Source organism: Lacerta agilis, chromosome 15 (assembly GCF_009819535.1).
Source record: "Lacerta agilis isolate rLacAgi1 chromosome 15, rLacAgi1.pri, whole genome shotgun sequence".
Classification (NCBI taxonomy): domain Eukaryota; kingdom Metazoa; phylum Chordata; class Lepidosauria; order Squamata; family Lacertidae; genus Lacerta; species Lacerta agilis.
This window is the reverse complement of record NC_046326.1, coordinates 31,978,462-32,003,859: the sequence shown is the minus strand read 5'-3', so window position 1 is coordinate 32,003,859 and position 25,398 is coordinate 31,978,462. Positions and strand designations below refer to the sequence as shown.

At 44.0% G+C, this 25,398-nt stretch overlaps 1 protein-coding gene across 2 annotated transcripts in view; it reads right to left on the bottom strand.

Annotated features, from left to right (window-relative positions):
* CUX1 (cut like homeobox 1) overlaps window positions 1–25,398 on the bottom strand; it is a 268,675-nt gene that overhangs the window by 8,165 nt on the left and 235,112 nt on the right. For both annotated transcript variants that reach the window (XM_033172446.1, XM_033172445.1), the window contains exons 15-18: window positions 3,197–3,333; window positions 1,862–1,928; window positions 1,338–1,450; window positions 498–614 (exon numbers count right to left, since the gene is read on the bottom strand). In XM_033172446.1, the coding sequence (XP_033028337.1) occupies window positions 498–614; window positions 1,338–1,450; window positions 1,862–1,928; window positions 3,197–3,333 (434 nt within the window). The remainder of the gene's footprint in view (window positions 1–497; window positions 615–1,337; window positions 1,451–1,861; window positions 1,929–3,196; window positions 3,334–25,398) is intronic.

Below are 25,398 nucleotides of genomic sequence, written 5' to 3'. Positions count from 1 at the left end.
TTGCTGCTACGCTGAAGCCGGCTGTCAAAATAATCGTGAAAAACCAGCTTTGCAAACCATCCGAGTGAGGCTGCCTCTTCCCCGGAACCTTTCCCAAGGAGATTCACTTAGACATCACCAAAAAAGAAAAGTGTGTGTAGATTTACAGTAGATTTGCATATGCAAATTTATACATACAGGTGCAAGTGCAGAAATAATTCCTGTAATCTGAACAGAAAAACAATACGTCTCACCCTAGTGTAGAAGAAGGTAGCAGGTGCCCCCTTGTATTGGGAATATAATTGAAAAGGATATTTCCCTGCAAATATAAGATTATTTTGTACAGTTGTGTTGATCATTTCTATTACTCTCTGCTAAAAATTTACCAATGTAGGACGCTGTAAGAACATATGTTTTAAGGAAGCATTGTCCCTATTACATCTCAGGCGGCTAGATGACTTAAGACAGCCCTTTCATAAACAAGCGTAATGCCATTCTCGACAGGGCAGCCCACTCACCCGCCCGGGATAGCTTTGCAGGAATTTAATCTTCTCATACAGCTTGATGTTGTCGGCTCTCAGGTTGTCCAGCTCGCTTTGGAGGGCCTGCATTGTGTGCTGCATCATCCGGTTCTCCTGCCAGAACAGAGAGAGAAGGAGAAGGGTCAGAATCAGGCCCTTCTGAGCTCCTGATAAAAGGCACAAGCTCTGCACAGAGATGGAAGCTTCCATAGTAACAACGTGAGTGCTCACTTTCTGGATAGCTCTTCTTCATTTATTTATTAAAATTATGTCCTGCCTCCCTCCTTCCCAAAAGGAGCCAAGGACAGCAAACATAGCCTAAATAATAATAATAATAATAATAATAATAATAATAATAATAATAATAATAAATCAACTACCTGCCCCGTTCAGAGGCAGGCCTGTGTTTCTGGAAATACGCAAGTCCCGCCCTCAGAAAACTTGCTGTGAATGCATTTGCTTATATTCAGAATAAAGTATTCATATACCGCCCTCTCATGACAGCACACAGCAATATGAAAACAACAAAAGCAGCGCAGAATGATCATCAGAATGACTGGCTATTCAAGAAAGTGTTAAACTGTGGAACAGGCCTGTCGGCGGCATAAGAAAGTTTTCCAGAGACGCGGTCCGGTGGATACTTCCCCCACGGCAGAGTCCCAGAGAGACTCGTTTGATCAGATGTCCGTTTTCATTTCCACTGCCTTGCGCTTGCTTGGCCGGGATAGCCTTTTCAAGATGGTGGCCCAGCTGCCATGACCCCTGGCTGCACGGCCCAAGAACCGGCAGGGCCTGCGGGGCCAGTCCAAGCCCCTGCTGCCCTCCGGGGATCCTTACCGCTTCTAACTCGTGGTTGCGTGCTCGGAAGCGCTCCCTCTGGCTAGAGATGATGGAGAGGAGGGAGTCCATCTGGCCCTCTGGAATCGGGGTGCTTGCCGACGGTGGGTAGCCTAGGAAACAGGTCGGATTGCAGGAAAAACGTTGAAACCCACAGCACTCCCAAGGTCATTCACTGCAGTCAGTAAATGGCTATGTACATCTCTTTGAACACTTTTGCTTTCTTTTATTCTTTCCTTTTCACCAACAATTTTTTTTTTTTGGCCAACTCTGCCATTTTTCATCATAACTTAGCTGGCCATTCCCAACTGGCTTTCCCCTCCCCCTGCTTTTTTGGGGGGAGAAACAACCCTTAGAAGACCTTAGAGAACCTATGAGGGTTTCTGCCCTCCTACCTCACCTGATTAAAACATAAGAAAGCATCACTGCCTCCTGTTGAGGTCACCAAAAGGACTCTAGTAGTTGGAGCAATCTCACCCACGGGCTGGGCAAACAGAGTCTCCATCTGCTGGCTAATTGCTTACCATAGAAAAGCGCTGTTGCCTCTTTGATGGGCTCAGGGATGTTCTCAAGGTTTTGAATGGCGGCACCCTTTGGGAAGGAAAGAGAAGAGGAGAATTACGGATGCAGGAACACATGGGAGAGTTTGCTCTTCTTTCCATTCACGACAAGATAGTCGTTGTAGCCGAGATGCTATTGCTAATATTATAGCAGCTGACTGGGATCTCCTGGTGGAATATTTACACCTCCTGATTGAACAGCAAAGACTAAATTAGCATCCCTGATCTGTAATAACTAAAGTGTGGATTTGAATTTGTATAGTCAGCTCATCCTGGGGCATGGCTTCACTGGGTGCAGAGGGTAACTAACTCCACTCTCCCGGCCACCATTTTGCCTCTGGCTCCTCCCACTGCCTGCCATTTTGAACCAGGCTCCCACTGGGCCACCTATGGATTTGAGTAAGACAAGTCCTGAAGACGTCCTATGCCTTGCTTTGCATAGAGTGGTTTGTATTTGAAATGGGTAATTTTGCTGTACTATTTGCCATCTCTCTCTCTCTCTCTCTCTCTCTCTGTGTGTGTGTGTGTGTGTGTGTGTGTGAGAGAGTGTGTATTACATCCATTATGCATTCAATTTATGTGTAATGAATTATTATGCAGAATGAAACAACAGGGCAAGTTGAGAACTAGCTGAAAGCCAAACGAGACAAGTCAGCTGGGAACGGCGAGGCTGGGTCGAGACACATCGAAAAAGCATTTCAGGAAAAAGCACTGCAAACTTTATTATGGGAAATCACGTTGGCGGCAGCTGGTGTCACAGTGTTATTATAATGCATATAAAACAGTTTATTCTTTACTAATGTAGCTGAGTCCTGAGAAGGATGTTTCACACCTGCCCAGTCCAAATCACCTGCCCAGTCCAAATCAAGGCCCAAGGTGCAGAGGGGCTTTAAAACTTTGCACCCCACTGAGGTCCCTTTCTGGAATGCCCCCCCCCGACACCTGTTCTATGCATTGGCAGTAAAGCTCCCATCTGCACTAATGGAAGCTTTTCTTCCAATACAAACAGGAGGTATACGGAGCTGCCAATAGGATAGGAAACACAGGGGGATGCAAATATTTAAAGCACCTCTCTCTACCCTGGTTCCCAGTCTAGTTCACTCGCCGCAGCTATTCAGAGGCACTCCTTTCCACTAGTGATTCCCAGCAGCTAGCCATGGGGGCTAGTAGCCATTCATAGCAATGGGGAGTTCTCCACAGAGGAGAAGACTAACGGTATGAATGGGTCTCATCAGGCTCGGTCCCTGGTGGCTGACTTTGCTGCAAGTGGGTGGCAGCAAATTGTTAAAGGGGACTCACCTCTGCGTCGGGGCGGTGCATCGCAGACATGGACTGAATGGTGCTGAGGTCGTGCTCCAGTTTCGCAATCAGTTCTTTCTGGTCGGCAACTGTGGAGACGGCTTCGGTGAATTGGATCTGCAAGTCAGCACAGCGGCCTGTGGGGTTGGGGGACAAGACCTGGTGCATTAAATAGGGACAAGTAACAATAGAAAGATAATTGGGATCTCTCACGCCTTGCAGTGGCAAGTCCGTGTTATTATTATTTTTTTTGGAAGGGTATTTCCATACATACGAAGGAAGACAAGAAACGGGAGGTTGAGATTTAATAGATGCATAATAGATGTTGAGAGCCAGTGTGGTTGTAGCGGTTAGTGTCGGAGTAAGATCTGACAGACTAGATTTCAAATCCACATTTGGCCATGACGCTCACCTTGAGTGCCAGTCACTGCCTCTCAACCTGAACTACCTCACAGGGCTGTTGTGGGGATTAAGTGAGAGGAGGGAGAACTACCGGTATATATGCCACTTTGAACTCCTTGGAGAAAAATTGGGATATAAGTGCAATTAACAACAACAACAAACAAAGATAGGGGCAAACTAAAGATAAATGATAACATGGACTTTTTGGGATCCCAGTGGAAAACCACACACTTCAGATGGTCTGGCTTTCAGGCATATTTGAGATGCGGCAAACAAAACAAAACCTTTTTTTAAACAGAAATTAAGAAGTGTGTTCTTGCAGGTGCACAATGAGCTATATTTAAAAAACTAAAGCACCATTCTGGGTAGGATATTGCAAACAATAGAGAGCTGATTTTTCAGGCATGCCTCTCCTTGCTGCTAATTTTTTTTTTTTGCTCCACATCCTCAGAGGGCAAAAATTCCCCAGATCCATGGAGATAGATAGATAGATAAGATAGATAGATAGATAGATAGATAGATGATAAAATAGATTGCAACAATCCACATTATAAATAGGATTGCCTAGTACAGTGTTTTTCAACCTTTTTTGGGCAAAGGCACACTTGTTTCATGAAAAAAATCACGAGGCACACCACCATTAGAAAATGTTAAAAAAAATTAACTCTGTGCCTATATTGACTATATATAAAGTAATTCTCTTGAATAGGAATCAAATAAACACAAAGAAAGTATTTTATAATTACTTTCCCATTTTTCCCACGGCACACCAGGCAACATCTCGCGGCACACTAGTGTGCCACGGAACAGTGGTTGAAAAACACTGGCCTAGTACAGAACCAGGCCACTAGAGGTCAGGGTTTCATAAGAAATACTGGTACAGTGGTAGCTTGGTTCTCAAACACCTTGGTACTCAAACGCTGAAAACCTGGAAGTAAGTGTTCCGGTTTTCAAACGATTTTCGGAAGCTGATCATCCATAGTGGTTGTCGGCTATTGTTTCTGGGGCACCTGCACCAATCAGAACATTTCGGAAGTCAAACGGACTTCCGGAACAGATTAAGTTTGGCGCTTCTGTTTTTTCTATTCATTTTGCATTTTTGTTTTTGAGGCTTTTTTGGTTAATTAGTTTTTGTGACTATATAGAACCCAGTTCAGCTACTGATTGATTGATTGTGTGACTGCAGAAATGGATAAAAGCCCCCTGTCCAAACAATGACTATCATCAGTGCAGGTAAGGAAAAAAAATTACTTTTAATTTTTATCTTCTACAATACTGTTTTATTTATTTTATAGTACATTACATTGATTATTGCTTTCATTTTATGGATCAATGGTCTTGTTATATAGTAAAATTCATGTTAAATTGCTGTTTTAGGGGTTGTTTTTAAAAATCTGGAACCGATTAATCCATTTTGCATTACTTTCTATGAGAAAACGCGCCTTGGTTTTGGAACACTTTGGTTTTGGAACGGACTTCCGGAACGGATTAAGTTTGAGAACCAAGGTACCACTGTATAACCTTTTTTTAAACAACAACAACACGACAGTGGCTTTCAGATTTTCAAGTATGGAATCATGAGGACCAGAAGACCCTTGGAGGCCTTAACCTCACTCTATTCCCATTACAGGTAGGTAGCCATGCACACAAAAGCTCATACCAAGAACAAACTTAGTTGGTCTCTAAGGTGCTACTGGAATGAATTTTTTTTTTTATTCTATTCCCATGTGGACTCAGCTGCCACAACCCCCCTGCATGCTGCGCATGGTTCTAGGGCATGTTCTAGGTGTCTGCACTCACCACAGGTAGGGCACCAGCAAAGTCTCCTGGCCCTCCCTATCACAATCTCAGCGCACCTCTTAGATTCTTAGAACATGCCCTTCCTGTGGCTGAGCACTGCCGGGGCAGCCTGGTGACAGTGGGCAATGCTGATCCGTGGCAACGTTGGGCACCTGCTGAGACCCACACCCCTGCAGGGGGGCCCTCGTTGACCCTGGTCCCTGCTCCTCTGCCTCCTTGCTGCAGCTGTTAGGTGCTCACTTGCCCTCTCTGAGCAGATGAGGTGTGGCAAGACAGAGGAGCATCATTCACTTGCCTTGCGCAATTGATCAGCTTATTTTCTGTGTTGCTGGTTTCAGGGCTCTGCTTAGGCTCTCTCTTCTTAAGGAGACAGGATCCAGATTCCCCCCCCCCCCACAAAAGCATCACAGCCTGCTGGGACAAAAGTACAAATATACAGTGCACCTCCCAAGGGATAATAATAAAGTATTATACAAAGATTTCCTTTACAAACAATAGATTTAAAAAAATAAAAAGTACTCTCCATCTATGACTTCCATCATAATTGAGAATAAAGGTTCAATATAGTCTTAAACGAGCCAGATATTTGCATATACGGATGGCACCAAGTGACTGTGTGCCTCAATCCTTGTGTATCTCTTTCCCCTGACACCAGAGAAGTTTCCAAGCACGAGCTTGCCTTATCCCAATCGACGGCTTTGATTTGACATCAAGCAGGCACTTTCGCTGTACTCTTTTCGGTGCCTACTAAAAACATTTTTGTTCAGACAAAGGCTTACCCAGACACGTAGAATGTTGATATGTGTTCTAATCTGATTTTAGTTTATTGTTGATTTTAATTTTTTAAAAAATGTTTTAAATAGTTGCTTTCAACAGTTTCTAACCTGTAATTTTATTGTTTCGTTCTTTTTATAAACTGATATGAGGGTTGCTTTAAAAAAAATAAATAACCAAGTGATGTATAAATTTTATGACTGGAATAATTAAATAAAACATGTGGTATTATGACCCACTTGAGTCTTGTGACTGATTTAACTATTTTTAAAACCCAGTTTTAAATTGCCATAACCTGCTCTAGGACCTGCTGGTGAAGAGGAGATAACAACAACAACAGATCAAATAGCCTTGCTTTGGCACCAGCTCTGTCCTCTTTTTGTTGAGATTTTTGACTGGACTGAGTGGAAATGCCTTCACCCTCTGCAATGTTGTCATCCTATTTGCAAGTGGCGAAATGGGGGTGGGGGTGGTATTTTTGTAAATTTACCAGCAGCAGTGCTTGTGGCAGCTGCCATTCCTTCCCACAGAAGCCCCTCAGACTACCCCAACCACCAAAGAAACCCTAATAACTTTAAGAGAAAATTTGGCTCAGCTATGATTTGCGACCCCAAGTTAAAGCAGTTTTGTTTGGGGAAATCCGAGACCGATTCTGCTTGTTGCAGAGCCACGGACTGGCTGGACGCAGAGGAATGGTGGAACCCCAAAGGGAAGAAGGCTCAGAGCTGGAGGACTGGTGGTGGGACGATGATGGGCAGTCAAAGGGAGAAGACTGGGAGGAGGAGGTGTCTGAAGCTGAAGGGGAACAGGGTTTAGTGAGCAGGAAGAGGCTGGGGCAGAGACTCAGGGGTAGAAGCGAAGGCTGGAGAAGAGGGTAGCCAAGAGGCAGAGGGGAAGCAGGCTGCTGAAGAAGCCAGGGGGTCTCCCCTTCCTGCTGCCACCAGCTTCCCTCCCCTGCTAGCCTCCCATAGCTTAGAAGAGGGGAGATGATGAGGGCAAAGCAGAGAGACAAGACAACGGAGCCTTAGGCTGCTGGAGAAGGACCTGAGGGAGCAGGACCCTTAGAGAGTGATGGGAAAGTGGGGACCTTCTTGCAACTGCCTCATTGGGGCAAGACCTACTGGGGTCACCAGGCCTGCGCTGTTTTGGTTTCCTTATCTTCACTGACGTTGGGTGTTTTATTGCTGACCAACCCCAGACTCCAGCTCCTGACGCACAGTCTGCCCAGTTGTGTTCCCCTTGCCCGCCCCCTGCCACTGACTCTCTGTGTGTGCTTTAGCTGTTTATTGTATGTGCATCTGTACGTATTTTAAATGCTGGTCATGTTAGTTGCCGGTGTGGGGATAGGCACTTCTGTGCATGCTTATTCAGGAGCCCCACTTGTTACATATTCAGTGGGTCCTGGATAAAAATGCAGAGGACTGCAGCCTCAGTTCCTCTCCCACCTCTCTCCAAAGGGTCGGACATAATATATCCATTTCTAATCCCCACCTCCAACTGTCCTCTGAGCAGGACTACCCCTCCTTTTTCTGTTTGCCCCTAGAATAGAATTTAGAAACATAGGAAGCTGCTTTACTAGATCTCAACATGGCTCCCCCGCCGAGTTATCCCAAGGGGTTCGTAACTCTCCTCCAACCAGCACTTGAGGGGATTTCATCTGCTGCCGTCCTCTGCCTTAGTGCTGAGGAGGTGGCAAGCGCTGGAAAGCAGGGGAGTGCCTCTCAGTGGTTGGGCCTGGCCTTCCCTGCTTTCCTGCCTTGGGGGCTTAGCACAGCCTGGGGGGAACAGAGTCACTTTTTGGTGTCTCCTTTGCTTGTGGAAGTGCATTGTGCTTGGGGTGTATTTTATGTGGCACGATACATAGGGATTATTGGTAGGAGGCGGAATATACAGCATGGTGGCTTGAAGGCCCTTCTTTTGATTCAATAAAAGAAGATTTAAGGCCCATGGCCCATCGGGTCTAACATCCTGATCTCTGAGTGGCCAACCTCCCATTTAAAATTCCTCCCATCAGGAGTCAAGGAGGTAACTAACTACAGTGGTACCTCTGGTTACGTACTTAATTCTTTCTGGAGGTCCGTTCTTAACCTGAAACTGTTCTTAACCTGAAGCACCACTTTAGCTAATGGGGCCTCCCGCTGCCGCTGCACCGCCAGAGCACAATTTCTGTTCTTATCCTGAAGCAAAGTTCTTAACCTGAAGCATTATTTCTGGGTTAGCGGAGTCTGTAACCTGAAGCGTATGTAACCCGAGGTACCACTGTACATAACCTTTAGAAGACACCTGAAGGCATCCCTGTATGGGGAAGTGTTTTTTTTTTTTTAAGTTTAATGTTTTATTGTTTTAATGTATTTTGGAAGCCGCCCAGAGTGGCTGGGGCAACCCAGTCAGATGGGTTGTTATTATTATTATTATTTTATTAAACCTGTGGGAAACCAGCAAGCAGGATTCAAGTACAAGAGCCCTCTCCCTTCCTGTAGTTTCTGGCAATTCACAAGAACGGCTGCCTCCAAATGCGGAGGATGAGCACAGCCATCAGTAGCCCTCTCCTTTGTCTAATTCTCTTTTAAAGCCATCCAAATTGGAGGCCATCGCTGCTTCCTGAGGGAAGGAGGTCCATGGTTTAACTGTGTGCTTTCTTTTACCCATCTGGAACCAGGGCCGGATTTAGGTTTGATGAGGCCTTAAGCTACTGAAGGTCATGGGGCCCTTTATATGTGATATTTTAGGGAGCAGGATAGCAGGCGGGGCCCATTACTTACATCACAGGAGCCTACACAACACAAAACACTGTTGCTGTACGTAGGTTTTATTTTATTTGTTTTTTATCTTATATTTTGGAAGTGTACATCGTTCCCCCCCCTTTAAATATTTTTGGGGACCCCAAGAGAGTGGGGCCCTAAGCTATAGCTTGTTTAGCTTATACATAAATCTGGCACTGCTTCAGACTGGTTGTGTTCAGGTTCCTTGGTTTTGGCATTATTGGAAATTACTTCTGGTTCTTTATTGGAACAAATTCTGTGGATGGGGTTGCCTTATTCTTTGGTTATTCCTTTTCCCTTGGTTTAGGGTGTTTTTTGGGGGCTTGGGGTGGGGAAGAGCTTTGGGGGCTGTTTGTTGTTCAGAGTAGAATCAGCTGCTTATGCTCACTAGCTTATAAAAGAAAAGGAAAATTTAGAAAAAATATAAATAAAATAGAATCGAATTAGTTGATATACAAATAGCTTTACTTTAATTTCTGCAAGTAAACTCCACTCGAAGTATACAATTGATAGTACTGATTCTATGTGTAGGAATGTATTAGTGGCAATTAAAACTTGGGATTTCAGTTCTCTTGGGAATGATTTCAATGGCATGCACTTCGAAATAAAACAAAAATTGTATTTAGTTTAGTGATTGATTAGCTGGGTTGTTGATCATTGGTTATACTGGGGTGGATAAAAGACTGAATTTATAAATGAACAATTTTTTATCTTTCATACCTTTTTGGATTGATTAATTGGGTTGTCAGTGGGTATACTGAGGAAATGAATGAATTCATATTTATGAATGAGTGAATAAATTTATACTTAATACCTTTTGGAATTAATTACTTGGGTGGTTGAATGGTGGTGGGCAAACTGGGGAGATGATTTTTTGCTGCCTTCTTTGATTTTTGGCACATTTGCAAATTTATTTGTGGAGGACAAAATGGGCTGTGGTACAATATGAGGAAGAGTGAATATGAAGGATATGGACAATAGCAAATATACTCCAGTGGACCCGCCCCCCAAAAGGGCAGAGAGATAGAGCTTGTTGAAATGGAAGAAGATGCTGGGATTTGGGAGCCAGTTTTCTCACACACAGCGCTCTTCCACCAAGTTGTAAATATCTCTTCTGTTGAGTGCAATAGGCTTTCTCCCAGGGGAGGGGCACCTACGGACCCAACCCGCTATCTTTGTGTGTGTGTGTGTGCGCGCACACACCAGGTAGGGGGAACCTTTGGCCCCCCAGATGTTGCCGAACTACAACTTCCGTTACCCCAGACCACACCAGCTGGTGCTGAAGGGAGTTGTTGTTGTTGTTGTTAATAATAATAATAATTAATAATTCAATTTGTATACCATCCTAAACCTGCAGGTCTCAAGCCGGTTACAACACAAAACTGCAATATAAAAACACAAAATTCATGACAGAAATGTAAACAAACCAATAACCCCACCCCAATACATTTTAAAAGGGCACTGGATGTCAATCAGCCAAACATCTAGTTAAAAAGGAAAGCTTTTGCCTGGTGCCTAAAGGTGTATAATGAAGGTGCCTTGTGAACCTCCCTGGGGAGACTATTTCACAAATGGGGAGCCACTGCAAAGAAGGCCCTGTTCTCGTGTTGCCACCCTCCATACCTCTGGCGGAGAAGGCACACAAAGAGCTGTAGTTCTGCAACGCTGGGAAAAATCAAGTGTTTCCCCACCTACGGAAAAACACAGATTCCACCCCCCCTTTCTATTAAAAAATGAGCAAATGTGAATGATGGCTAGATAGATCTTGCGCTGAAAAGGCTGCCGTCTTCTCACAATAAACACACAATCATCATGTCCAACATATTTAACTCGCAGGCGAGCAAAAACAGAAACCCCATTAAAATGTTTGCTGCTTTTGAGTCCAGTCTGCCTGAAGAAAGACAACCTACACGTCATTATGTTTGTATAAAAGATATTTACTTCAATTATCACACCTAGGGTGCTAGTGAATTATAATAATACATCATGTGAGTTTCGTACAGTGATATTGCTTCTCCATATCATATAGGGACTGTTGTACAGTGCTGAGAACAGAACATTGTATGGCGGGCCCAAGACAGGAAGGAAATGCCGCCCCCCCCCTCACGGGGGGAGGCCCCCCACTCCATCACAGCCGGCCATATAAAACTTTTTTTCTTTAATAAACTTTTGAACAAGAAATAAAAATGTTACAAAAGATGAAATCACAGCAACACAACGTGGGGCTTCTCAAAGCTACTTGTACAAAAAAAAAGAAGACACTTTTTTGGTCAATTGGGTCTTTGTGAGGGTATTTCATTAAAATCTGTGATTGTGAATATAAGAAATGAGCGTCTAAAAACATCTAAGACTTAGTGCGTTACAGGAAAATAATAATAATAATAATATAATATTTATATATATATATATATAAAATACTGCTAAAAATGTCGGACACCACAAGTACACCGGGGGTAAAATGGAGCTTATCATCAAATTTTTTTTTTAAAAAAGAAAATATTCTCAGGAAAAAAAATACACCTTTTTTTTTTGTTTCGAGTTCATTTTGTGCTGTGTTAGTAGTCAGGGCAAGTCCAAAGGTTAGCCCGATAAAATGGCAAGTAGTTATTGCACAAATGCAAAAAACAAAAACAAAAACAAAAAAATTTAAAATCTTCAGAGCGCATGACCCGCTGGGAAGGTCTCCTGTGCAAGCCCCCAGGTTTCAATGGGACGTGCACACAAGCCTCTTGAGGCGGATCGTGGCCTTGACTTAAAATTATATATATATATATGTGTGTGTGAAAAGGGACTTCGGGGAAGCAAGCAAACAAACAAAAAATTAGGTTGCCATTTACTTTGGATTTAAAACGTCCAAATTTGCACACATGACATTCTCAGAGTGTTGTCCACAGAGCAGAACACACAGTGCCTTTTGGGCAGGGAGGGGTGGGGTGGGGGGAGAGCGGCAGAAAACGACTTTCGACATTGGAAATGCATAGACTATTTGGAGAAGAAAGAATAACAATTTAAGGGGTGGGGAACACACCTTTACCAAAAGCTCATTATTTTAAAAGTAGACCTTCCTTACCCCACCCATCACCAGTCCAAACTAGCGCAAGAAAATAAAAAAAATAAAAAAGGAAGGGGAAAGTGGTTGGGTTTGGCTGGGGTCACGATCCACCAGGACCTCCTCCTTGCTCTTCATAAGTTAACCAGACATGTTCCCACACGACTCCTCTTCATTTTGATGCTGTGCAGTTGGCTCATGCCCAAAGACCCTTCAAGTGGGCTGCTTGCACCCAGAGACTCCGAGGAAGGGCAGGGGTGCCATTCAGGGCTAGTCCTACTCAAAGTAGACCCACTGAAGTTAATGGAGGTGAGTAACTTCATCGTTTGGCAAGCTCAAAGGGTCTACACGGAACAGGACCTAGTTGAATGCAACCCCAGGACTCCCTGGAATCACCCTACGGGTTTGCTAAATGAGTGGCAAGCCTTCTTCTGCACAGTAACGGGGCTTTTTAAAAACAAAAGAAGCAACTTCCCCCCCTTCATTTTCTTTGTTTCTGCGTAAGCTGCTGCCTCTCGTACTGCCACCTCAAAGAACAGTTGCACGCCATGCCACTCAACTGTGTTCATCATTACAAATGGGCAGAGAAAGAATCCCCCTTGGAGCTGGACCAATTAGGGTGGTGAAACACCACAAAATGTCCAATTATTTAGTGTCTCCTTGTATTTTGACCACCATCAAGTGAGGGAGGTGGGGGAGTGAGAGGAGAGGAGAGGCGACATTTGGATTTTTGCCTCAGGCTCCAAAACTTATTGGACTGGTTCTGGCCTCTGTGGGTGGAGTCTCCTGTTCTCATCCCCACTCCCTCACTTGAACAGCCCAGAGAATCCCAAAAGCAGGTTGAGATGCAAGGCTGACAGCTGCATGGCTCACGTCATCCTTAACCCTCACCTGAAAGTTTTCAAACAGAGCGTGTGTAGTCATCTCTGTTCCATGCCAAGCTCCTTTTCAGTCTACTTCTGGAGAGTTACTATGGCACATGGGGCCTGGTGCAGAGGCAATGGAAGGAGAAGGAGCAGAAGTTTCTTTTAAACACCCCCCTCCAAAAAAAACAAAACAAAAAACTAAACCACACCCCTAGGGTGAGACATCACTCACAGCACCACCAAAGTCAACACGCTCCGTGCTGCCAGATGTTAGCATACGATAGGTATTCTCACGTAGCAGAAACAGACCTTGCAATTTTAAATTTGGAAAAGACGCACTCAGGTGAAAGAGGAACCTTGCTGAGGAAAGCAGTCTCTCGGCTGAAAATACTTTGCTAGAAATGGCGATGAACTTTGGGAACAGCAAAAAATGCCTCTTCACGGACCCATTCCACAGACTCAAGGAGGCTCAGAGCACTGTGTGCTTTTGCTTCATTTCTTGCCTTCCCCACCCAAAGCTGCGTCCTTCTAAACTCTCAAAGCAGAAGATCTTTAAATTAAAAAACGATTTTACACACATTTACAAAGTATCCAGAATATACAAAGGAATGATATGAGTCTTGGCTGACCACCTGAGGTGCAAGTCAAGCCGTGCAGCCACTCGCACGAGTCATGCAACTGTGTACGCTTGGGACAGATATGTGAGCATGGCCATTGCAGTTTTATGCAGGAAGCTCTGGAAAGCACTTTGGGAAATAATAATAATCTCATTACACGTAGGAAAGGCTCAATGTTTGTGCGAGTTTCTGGGATGAAACAAAATATATGATATGCTTGTGGTGCAGTTGATTAACAGAACCACTTCACAGATAAGTGCTGATGATGATGACTAAAGAGGCAGAAAAGCAGATGTTTTGCATTTGTTTTTAACAAGTCCCAGTTAAACTGGAATGAACTTATTGTTAAGTCCCTTTCCCCAAGAGCCTAAGAATAAGATGCTTCAGTGCCTTTAAAGGTTGCATAACACGGGTCAGGTATCAAGGTAGGTGGGGTGGGATGTTTGAGACACTAAGTGCCTAGCAGATAACTTGCATGATTGTGTCTATCAGGTAGAATCATAGAATTGCAGAGTTGGAAGGGACCCTGAGGGCCATCTAGTCCAACCCCCTGCAAAGTCGTAACTTTGTCTGTCCTGTCATAGCTAGGCTGTGCAAAAGGGCCGCCACAGAAGTAAATTTGGCCGGGAACGTCCGCAACACGTCCGCTCCCCAAATGGAGGCAGAGAAATTTGGTAATTACCACTTCAACTGATTGTAGTTACAGGTCTTCAAATCCATTGATGACCAGCTTGGAGGAGCGTTTTGCAGTCACAAATGCAAGAGGAGAGGTGATTACGACGCTTTACCAAAGGAAAACAAAATCGTGGCATGCAAGCAACCACGTGGCAAACCTTTCCTGTGTATGATTGTGCCAAGGAACGAGGCAAATCTATCCACACCTGTAAACGCTTAATAATAATAATTTAAAAAGCGGAGTGCAAAAAAAAATTATCTCCCTCATTGCTTGGTAGGACAATGTCTTACTAAGTGGTTACACTGCAAACTGTGGGACATAACTAGTGCCGGTGCCTGGCTATTTCACACTGTAGGCAAGGTTATTTTGGGCCACAGGCAAAGTAAACTATTTGCATTGTCCTCCCAAAATTAACTTGCAATTTTCAAAAGGAGGTGTCTTGTAGAAATGACGTTCTTGAAATATTATCAGAAATTTTAAGATATCACAAAAACTAATCTGTATAAAATGTGCTCCTCAAAGGTCAGTACTGTGTCCCTCTGAGTAGTTGGCCTAATGAGAGCCCCAGCCTTTTTGTAACCACTTGGTAAACGGTCATATACTCAGTGTTCCTAATACGATGCCACAATTCCACCTGTAATTCCACCAATTATGGATGCCACAATTCCATCAAAGAGGCCACTTCCAGACTCTTCAAAGACAGAGGAGCTCATATTTACTAACTTGACACGTTCCATACAGGTTAGCTCCCTCCAAACAAAATATTTCTTATTGCACAAAGATTTAATGCATGCTATTAAGTGCTTTAGAAAAATTAGTGCTCCGACAACCCAGATTTCTGCATTTTTCTTGATGGATCCTGAGTAGATAGTTATTCTCTGATATGTGCTGAAATCCAAATCTGTACCATCTAGACTGAGAATGTGTAAGAGTTATGCTTGTTAAATTGTTATATTGTTAAAAACTGGGGGTGGGGTGGGGTAATATCGAAAGGAAAGGAAAGGAAATCCAAATCATTGGTTAATTTCAGGTTAGAAGTTCACAAATGCAAGTTTGTGAAAGATGTAAATGACGGCAGAATTTAGGACGTTGGACAAAGGAAACAAATCACAAAGCAAAACACAAACTTTCATCTAAATCTCCTTAATAAAGCTCAATATATGAGAATTATAAAAAAGTGTTTGTGAATAACCATTGCCCTTCTCTAGTAAACTTGGTTACTTAACTATAGCAAGCAACTTTAAAAATGGGAAATGCACAACCATAATTTATTTTTTGAGGGGGCATGCTTTTAATGCATTATGATGATTTGCTTCCTTAAAGCCATGAATTTTAAAGCTTATCTTAGCCCTACTGGAATCAAGGATACATCTTGAACAGCTTGTCGTATGAAGGCTCAGTATTTTGCAAGAGCGTGCTTGCTTCCACCTTCCAAATCTCTGGAGAGCAGAAACTCACACCAGTTTCCCTTTGTTCAGCAAGATGTCCAGCATGGACTCCTCCTGTGCACAATTCCAACAGAGAGGCATCCAAACACACACACACACTTTTTGTGTATGTGAAGCTGTCTCCCTCACCAAAGAGACCAGGAGAGCTGGTTCAAGCATGACTTCTGTGTGCGCCCCAGTGCGCAATGAATCCCTTGCAGGCAAGAGTACTTGGTGTGTGCAACTGTGAGGAATAACTGGATCAGGGTGATGGGGTGTTAAAATGATGGGGGAAAGACTGCTATCCTGCACACAAGGTGATGCATGTACAGCTACATGCGGCATGGTGGCAGGGAAGGAAAGGTCAGCTTTAACAACTGAGGCCTTAAAATATGCAACCTTTCCCCCTTCATGGTTACAAAATCTGCATGGCTGCTGGTTACTGCAGAAGGAATCAGCACCCTAAGCGTTCCAGTGTCCGCTGGTGACATTTTAAAGCTTGGCCTCCTGTCTGTGCACTGACATTATCCAGTTGGATGCTGCCAATGCCAGAGGTACAGACATCCTACATACATAGTAACTTCTGCAGAATATACTTCAAAAACCAACCCCCACACTGCTTATTCCGCAACAACGGGTAAGCAGGCAAATGCATTTGAAACTTCACTGCATCATTCCTAATGCAGCAAAATTACTGCAAGCTTTAATGGTTGTTATGTTATTGAACAGTAGATATCCTATGCAAGTCTACTCATAAGTAAACCATGCTGACTTCAACAGGACTTTCTCCCAGGTAAATGGGTATAGGACCGCAGCTTAAGGCAGATTTAACTGGAAGCAAGCCTCACTAGACATGTTTGGCTAAACAACAGTAGTAACTTTCTGAAGGCAAGAGCTGTTTAACAGTGGAAGACTCCCTCGGAAGGCGACGCTCTCCTTCCTTGGAGGTTTTTAAGCAAAGGTTGGATGGCCATCTGTCATGGATGCTTTAGTTGAGATTCCTGCATTGCAGGGGGTTGGACAAAATGACCCTCGGGACACCTTCCAACTCTATGATTCTCTGATTTCTGAGTAAGCAAGCGCAGCACTAAAAGGCTTTTGCTACTAATATGAGTGGTAGCTTTTGTTTAATTGTGTTATCTCCAAAAAACACCTGTAACATGCAAACTGATGTAACTGATTAAAAAGGCAGGTGGTTAATCTAGCAATGGGTATGGGACCAGTGGCCACACAGGTGTTCTTGGACTCCAACTGACACCAGCCCCTGGTAGCATGGGCAATGGTGACGGGAGTTTAGAGTCTAGCAACATCTCGCAGGTTCCCCACCACTGATAGCCCTAGAAATTGCACCATGACTGCAAATGACAAGGTACCTTAAAAGATGGTGGCACAAGTGGCTGGCAGGCTGCAGGCAACTTCACATGCTCATAGAAGAAAATGCATGCCACCACACTGCAAATTAAAGGTGCCCCCAAGCACTTGTGTTTATTTCAGCAGTTTCATAACAGAGTGGAAAATGAAGTTGGGCTGGCCATTACCAAAGGTATATGCCCTGTTCTTCACAATTATATCCTGGTTTTGCTATGCACAGGTTGTGCGAAACCCTCTCTTGCTTGATAAGAAGCACTGCATGTTTTCAAGCCGTTGAAGATTCTTATTCTGTCTTAAGCATTGTGTGTCCAAGACGTAGAACAGTTTGTGCATGGCCTGGTCTAACTGCTGGCCATTCGAGGCTGTTCAAAGACCTACATTTTGGGTAAGTTGCGTTGATCCCAGCCATGTTCATTTGGAATTGTTTGAGGAAGTAGGTTGTATAATGAATCTGTTTTTTAAAAGGTAAGTAAATGGATGAGCCCTGCAAGAATGACACGAGTTAGGCAACACATTCTGTATGCACTCAGAAATGATCCATGCAACTAAAAATTATGTTTTCACCAGAGTAACAAGGACAGCAAACTGATGAATGGGTTTAAGTAAATGAATATTTTTGAATTTAACCAATTAATTTCCAATTAAAACAGGATGTCTTGAGTATTTTGGTAATGACTGTTGACTGAAGTAACACACGCTATGGCTTTGAAAACCATTTGAAGCGTATGTGCTCCCACTGCTGGCTTCCACGCATGCTTATCAGGGTCCTTTGTGGAAATCTTAATACATAAAATGAGAGATGCCCGTGAGCACATGGAGCCCTCATGTATGGGACTCCCAATATCCTGTTTCTTGCAGTTGTGAAGACTGTGAACTGCATGATACTCAGAGAGTTTGTAGCAAATCCAGGAGTACAGGCTTCCCTTCCACGACTAAAAGGGGTGTGTGCGTGTCTAGTTTTTAAATGAATTAAACTAATTAATTTCTTCATTATGCAACTTATTACTTCAACAATTTCAGCCCTAGGTGCTAGCCACTTTTAAGTGTGCATGTGCAATACTTTTTCTAAGATGCAAAGGTCCACAATTAATCTTTACAGTGGGCTGCAATGTCAGTTGTTGGGCTCACAGAGCGCCTTGGGATTCTTCTTCAGTGGAGTGCTAGACTATGCCTGCATTCAGATCACAAGTCACTAAAAGAAGTGACACCCTGGATCAGACTGGCACTACCCTATGTATTCCTGCTCAGAAGCCAGCACTCCTGGGTCCAGTGGCACTTACTCCCAGGAAGTTTTCCACAATGGCCGTTGGGCATATAGGATTATATAGACCAGGGAGTGGAGTTTACTTAAGTTGCAGCCTCCACCTTCTCATTAGAGAAAGGAGAAGAAAGGAAACCAAACATGCAATGATGAGCAGATCTTCGCATGTCACCCCTTCCAAGGCCGACTTTTGCACAGAGGGATTGCTTAACGTGCCATGGAAAGCAGTACTACCTCAGAAAATGGAAGCAAACATGTAAGGTGGCAACTAAAATATTTGGCATTCTGCACAGGGTGGGAGGAATTTTGGTTTCACTACAAACGGTGGCAAACGGCTACTAGATCAATGCACCAGCAAGTTAATTGCATTAAAAAGTCCCAGCAATGTACAACTTAGTTATGAAGAACCCAATTTCTGAAAAAGTCCCAACAACTGGGTGCGTGGCTTAAAAACAGCACCTCACTACTTTATTTCAACGGATTGTTTCCACGCGATATAATTAAGTGCTTAGTGGTGCCTGAAATATAAGGCACCAGCAATCTGCTAGTCCTGTGGAGGAAATAGAGGTAGCTTTGTCCATTGGTGTTAGGCTCCTCCTCCTCTCATAACTAACCTTGGAGAGAGAAGACCTCCTGGATGTACCCCACAGGAAGTTCTAGTCCACAGGAGACCGACTAGGAGAGCTGTTCTCCTGGTACAGGCCTGGCCAGTGTTCACAATGTAGCTGGCCTAGGACGCATTTAGCACTACTCAGAGTACAAGGGGTTGGATGCATAGAACTGTGAGCAGCAGGAGGGAGAGCGGCTAGAGCTGGTCCACAAACCTGGTCTGACTGTTTAAGCAAGCGCTGTGATAGTGTCCATAGTAGTTCCCGAGCCCCTTGCTTGTATACAAAGCTGGTTCCGCACTGCTTTGCCCTTCTTGCTCCAGGGCTAGAAAGGTTCTTCTTGCTCCAGGAATCATTCTTGGAGCTGGGGACACCTACAGGGCAGGGCACCCATCTGATTCAACCCAGTGTGGTTGGCAGTGGCACCTAGCATCCTCCCACCCTAAGGAGCCTCCCTCATTGTCTTGTATAACCATGAGTAGGATGAGGAGGCCAAATTGGAAATGATAGGTCCTAATAAGAAGAATAAAAGCATGCACTGCTGATGTTGACAATTTCTTGCATTTGCTCAGAAAGTATCTGATTCTGCTCCAGGCAGAGTCTCACATTATCCAATGCATTTCTTGGAAAACAAGGGAGCAGAGTACAGAAATATTTTATTTCTGAGCAGCGGTGTGACATCAGCTAACCAGCTTCAACAGGGTTCCAAGAGCATCTAAGTGGTCGTGGAAGTGACTTAAGGGACATCATCAAGGAGGTGTGAACACCATTCCACCTGCCATCACCCCCTAGTGCTCAGAAAGGTTCTCAACTGCAGCCCAAGACTCTGAAACAAAACAACTTCCTTGCGTGCTTTCCTAAGGATTTCCCCAACTCTGAACTGCCAAAATTTGACAGTATTGGGGGCTTTTGAAATGGAGCATGAGAGACAAAACTGCTGAGTGTCCTCTGACTGCTGCAATGCTAGTAGAGAATACATTTAAAAAAGAAGCAGCTCTCTGTGATGTTATTCTGCTAATACTTTTTTCTTTATCTGATTTAACACTAAAGCTAAGAGTAAGATTTCTTTGCTGTTCAGTTTTTCTTTCAGAAGTCCACACAAAAAAAGGAGCGGGGGAATCCTTTTAAATCGCAAGGGCATCTATTGCATATTTTTTGAAGCATGTTTTTCTCTCAACAGCCACACACACAAAAGACAGGAGTGCAACTCTAAGGACCACATTTCTTATTTTGGAGCTCCTTCAATCTAAAGGTAGGGAGTGATTTTTAACGAAGATGAATAGCCAAAATGTGACTGGAATGGAGGTTAAAATTATTTTGTCATGCAACTGTTCCTCTGGGAGGACTGCTCACATCCTTTTCAGGAGCTGTGTACTGATTAATTTGTGTTTTAAAAATATCCAACGGTTGTGTTTTAACTGCGTTTTATCAAAATCATCAACCTCAAACTTAGAAATTTCTAACTTTTATTGCCTGCCAGCTAGCAAGGCATTTGAGAAGGTGTTTGCAGAAATGGGCTCTTCCAGGCCTCATCCCAGGCAAACACAGGAAGAGCTGGGCCAATCTGCACATCATCTAAGGAGGTGTCAGTAATTAGGGGTCCAACTATGGTTCTTTGATGATGCACAGAACCAAAGAGGTACTCAATTTCCCACAACATTCTTCCTGATGTCCTCACACCCCTAATGTGGAATCCTGTAAAGTCAGCTGCCTACCTGCAAGAAGGCAAGTTAGCTTGATCTTTCAGGGCTGGCAGGTTAGTGTTCCTCCTCTGAGATAAATTTACTTGCAAGTTAGTGCCAGCATGCTTTGGAAATGTGGGTCAATACGAAAGTTGACAAATAATACCAAACATTATGTGAAGGGCTCTGGGTGCAGAAACTGTCCCCCTTTGGCGTTGTGATTAAAGCTACAGTCCAATGCACACTTCCTTGGGAGCAAGTCCAGGCCCGGCTCAATACCATGTGTGGTGTGGGAAGGACGACAAGGTGGTGCACTTTCCAAGCACGGAAGTTGCCCAAGTCAGCTGCATCTTACTTCAACACTGGCAATGGGGCAGCACCCTCTCATAGAATCATAGAGTTGGAATGAACCACGAGGGTCATCTAGTCCAACCTCACCCGAGGGCAGCTTTGGAGACACAGTTCAGGTTGCATGGTACACAAAACTTGCTGCTGCTGCTCTCCATCCTCCAGCTTCCGCTGCCCAAGGTAGTTGCCACACTCTGCCTAATGGTAGGGCCGGCTCTGGGCCAAGTCACATTGAAGTCAGTGGCACTTACTTTTAATAAAGCATTCATAGGATCAGCTCATTTCCACAGACTCGGAACCCAAAGCTGCTCTGCCCTCTCTCACTGGGACTGCTAATAACATGCATGTTATTAAAGGTTGTCTATGCACACAGGGAGTCACTTGTGGAAGAGAATTTGGAAGCAATGAAGCCCTCTTTGCAAATGTTTTTGCAAAAGTAGAGCTGTGAAGAATTTCAAGAGGCTAGTTATACACAGCTCTATTTCTCCAAAAAGCATTTGTAAAGAGGGCTTCATTTGGCCTTTCCCCCACTACGGGGTGAGAAAAAATATATTTTCTCAGAAAAAATAGCATCTGAGAAAGCCTTCCTTTTAGGTGAATTTCACTCTCTTGGAAAGAAAGGGCCATGAAGGAAGTGGTGGGTGTTCATTCTCCCCTGCTGGACGCCTTCTAGGACTGTCCAAAGCCTTGTTGGCAAACTGGAATTATTCTCAGTAGTGCGATGTGGCTTACTAAGGAGCATGAGCTGCTGTCTCCACCTTTGGGGCTCCCACGTTGCACAATAATCCATGCAGTGCCAGACGAATCGTGTCGACAATTCTGGATGGGCTCTGGGCATAGCCTTAGTTCATGTGGGACATTAGCCAAGGCTGCAGAGCCTTGTCACTGACTTGCATGAACAGTGCTGCCTTTTCAAGGAAACTTGCCTGCCATAATTGGTATTCTCAACGTAGATCCCCCCAAGGGCAGGGGTTTCTGTAGCACAGGTTGGAATGCGCTTCCTCACTGAGCTATGGCCCTTCCGTTAAAAGTCTCTAGAATGTTTTCCCATGGTTTTTTTTGGGGGGGGGGGCCTGGCTGGCAGGGAACTACTGAATGGCAGTAGGCTTCAGCCATAAAAATGGCCAGCAGATTGCTGTAAAAGAAAGTATTGGGGAAAGCGACTATGCATGAGGTGCTGTACAATACAGAACTACACTTGCTGAAATGTGACCTCTTAATGTAGTTTTTCACCACCGTAACTAACAACTACTGGTTTGTAATCATTTGCACTGCAATGAACTTGCCAACCAGGAGCTGTTATGCTAGGGCTGTTATGCTAGGGCTGTTATAACCAGGGCTGTTATGCTAGATTTCCCAAGACTGAAAACCGGGTTGCAAACGGCACACCTCACCAGGACCCAAATCCAACCAAGCCTAGTTGAGAACTAATTGCAAAAGCCAGCCAAAATCTTCTTGCCAAAGACACAAGAATCAAATTTTGGATGGAGAAGGGCTTGCACAGATGATTCTTTCAGGGGAATCTCTCCAGTGAGTCCATGCCAGCCTTTCCTTTCAAAGCCAAAACAGAAATGATGGAAGGAACCAAAACGACAACACAGTGCCAAATATATACTGAATCTCAAGCACTTTCCTGCTTCAAATTTGCAGCTGCTGGCAGAACGGCAACATCTTTGATTTGGCCTAAGAGTGCTTCAGTTTTGTGAATAAGGTTCCCTGCAATGAACCACCTGACTTAAAGCAAGCTTTTGCTTCTAGCTGGGAGGGTTACACGAGACAGATCTGCTTGGGCCTAGGGAGGAAAAAAGGAAAGAGAAGGTTACACAATATTTATGATATGCTCCACAGGCACCAGGGCGGGGAGGGGAGGAGAGGAGAGGAGAAGCACAGCACATGAAAGACAACCAGAATTCTGTTATTTCAAGGCACTTCAATATTGCTTATCAGGATGGGTGGCAGAACTCTGACTGCTTGGCTAGGGCATGCTCTAAACCACACAAGTAACGACGTTATGGGATGCAGGTTTCCATGGGGAGACATCAAATCATGGGGCCCTGACGGCAGCAAGCATGCTCATATCTATCTGGGAGGGGAGGAAACATCAGAAAGGGAGATCTATTGCTGTAAGAAAAGATACAAACATCTGAAGGCAAGAACGGATTCCTTCATCGACTCAGATGCTTGGCCCTGATAAAAGTGAAGCGGGGTAAGTTGACGGGAAGATTTGAAAAAAGAGAAGCTGATCCTGTTTGGAGAAGCAAGTGGGGAATTCTCACGGCAGACCCTTAGTCACGAGTCCCACTCTGATATGCTCACGCAAAATTCCATGCATATGTTAAGAGCCTTCATGTATGTGCCAACAGCAGCAGGTTTATCTGCTAGGAAAGGGTGATTATGCCCAAGTCAAGAATCACCAGCGCTTATTTACTTCTCCAGATTTTCTTCTGGAACAGCTGGGCTTTCTCTGCTGCCCAGATTCTCGTTATCAACCACAGATCATCATGGAACAAACCAAGAGCTGTCGGTGGACCTCAAGCTCCAACATTCGGACCCTCAAAACGCTTATGAAATTATAAAATTAACAGCAAGAAGTGGTCAAAGCAAGCCTGCCTTGCAGCCTCCTAGAGCCTTCGTCCTGGGCCATGAAAAGGCATTTTTCTTTTCTTTTAAAGCTACCAAACATTTAAATTTGTGAAGATCTGAACTAAGTGCTGCTGTCAGTCCTTGAAAAGAGACCGCAAAATACACAACTGCCTTAAAAAAACCCAAAAAACACGTGCAAGGAAGGTGGTTTCACATCTTATAGCCCCTCCCTCCATATCAATTACTAATGAACTTCAAGCATGTTGAGGTGTAATGTTGGGAACACATTTTTAAAACTCAGAATACCTTTCCCCCTGCCCCCCTCCCCATATCACAAAGAAAAAAATATTAATTAGAACTTAAGAAGCAATGAATGCACCATTAAAGTGTCATCAAAAGATGTTGACCTAAGACAAAGTTTTCCATGATACACAATACGGACCCAAAAAAACGAAAGAAAAGAAAAAGTCTGTCAATAATATACAGTATGACAACTACATCTTGTAAATTATACCCAATACTGCCGGCAGTCTATCCCTCTAAAGAATATTTGCCCCCTTTCATCCCTAACAATCAGATAATAAAATACAGCACCTATAAATAAGCAAAAATAATATATATATACCGAAATTGTCTATCGTTAGTTTTAAAGATATGGCAATAAAGGAGTCTAAATCAGCAAACTTGTAGAAGCCGTAACTGATAAAACAGCTTATTGAAAAAAGGTGGCAGTAATGCACTCTATGCGTGCAAGAAGTACGTAAGAAAATACAGACGTATAAAATTGCACACACACTCACGCACACACTCGGCTTTCCACACGGCTCTATGCTCACGCATATACACATAGACAACAGGAGGCGTCAGAGACAATTTGGAAATTTGATTTTGTACTTTGATCGGCCTTGCAGCTTTTGCAAAACAAGTGGAAGAGCTGACAATTGCGATGGGCGCCATCCTTCTGCGCATGTTTTGGTTAGGTGTTCCGTGGTTTACATTGTGATTACCAAATGCCACGGGCTCTTCCTGCAAGCCTTTCCTCTTTTTATTAATGAGGACACCCCCCGCCATACAAGGATGGTAATAATTAATAATAATAATAATAATCCCACAACTGAAACTTAATAGAGTAATCAGTGCTTGCTGTGGGAGCACAGCCAGTGATTAACCAATTAGTTAAGGGTGCTAAAAGGTCCTTTTCTATCTTAGTGGGATGTGAGAACAAGAAAGTGCCCAGTGACTGATCTCACCGCCTGACATCAAGACAGCTCATTGTAAGTCAGGAGTGGGGAACCCATCGCCCTTCAGATGTTGCTGGACTCCGACTCCCATCAGCCCCAGCTGGCATGGTCAATGGACAGGGCTGGCGGGGGCTGTAGTCAAACATCAACTCAAGGGCCACAGGCTCCCCACTCATGTTCTAAGTGCTTCTCACTGCAAGATGCACCTCGACTCTCCCCAAAGTGGTATCAGCCAAACGCTTCCATCCTTCTAGTCAACACCACCACCCTGCCAAGGTACTACGTATAACGTAGGCTCATTATGACACCCACCGGTCTGCAACCAAGTGAGCTAATTTCTTTCAAAAGCTGGTGGTTCTTTCCCCATAGGGCACAAATGACTAATGTAGGCATGTGTGACTAGGCAGGCTGAGGACTAGTAACTGATTTGCAAGGCTGGCATGACGCAATTCAAACTGATCCGATCAAGTACCCATTCCAAGCTGTCTCCCACACCTCCTAGAAATGAGGTCTGATCTGCGTGCTCTGTGGTTAGAGGTTAAAAAGCAGATTATAAAATACCTAGATTTCAGATTTTTTTTCCAGATTTCTTCCTTTTTCTGTCCTGATTTGGCCTAAAATGGAGTGTATTAAACAAATCCCAGCCCATAAAGAGACCAGAATTGGTTAAAGCTATGAAACGATGTGCACTACAAGTCAATTTTCTATTCCACTTTACAAGAAAAACACTGAAGT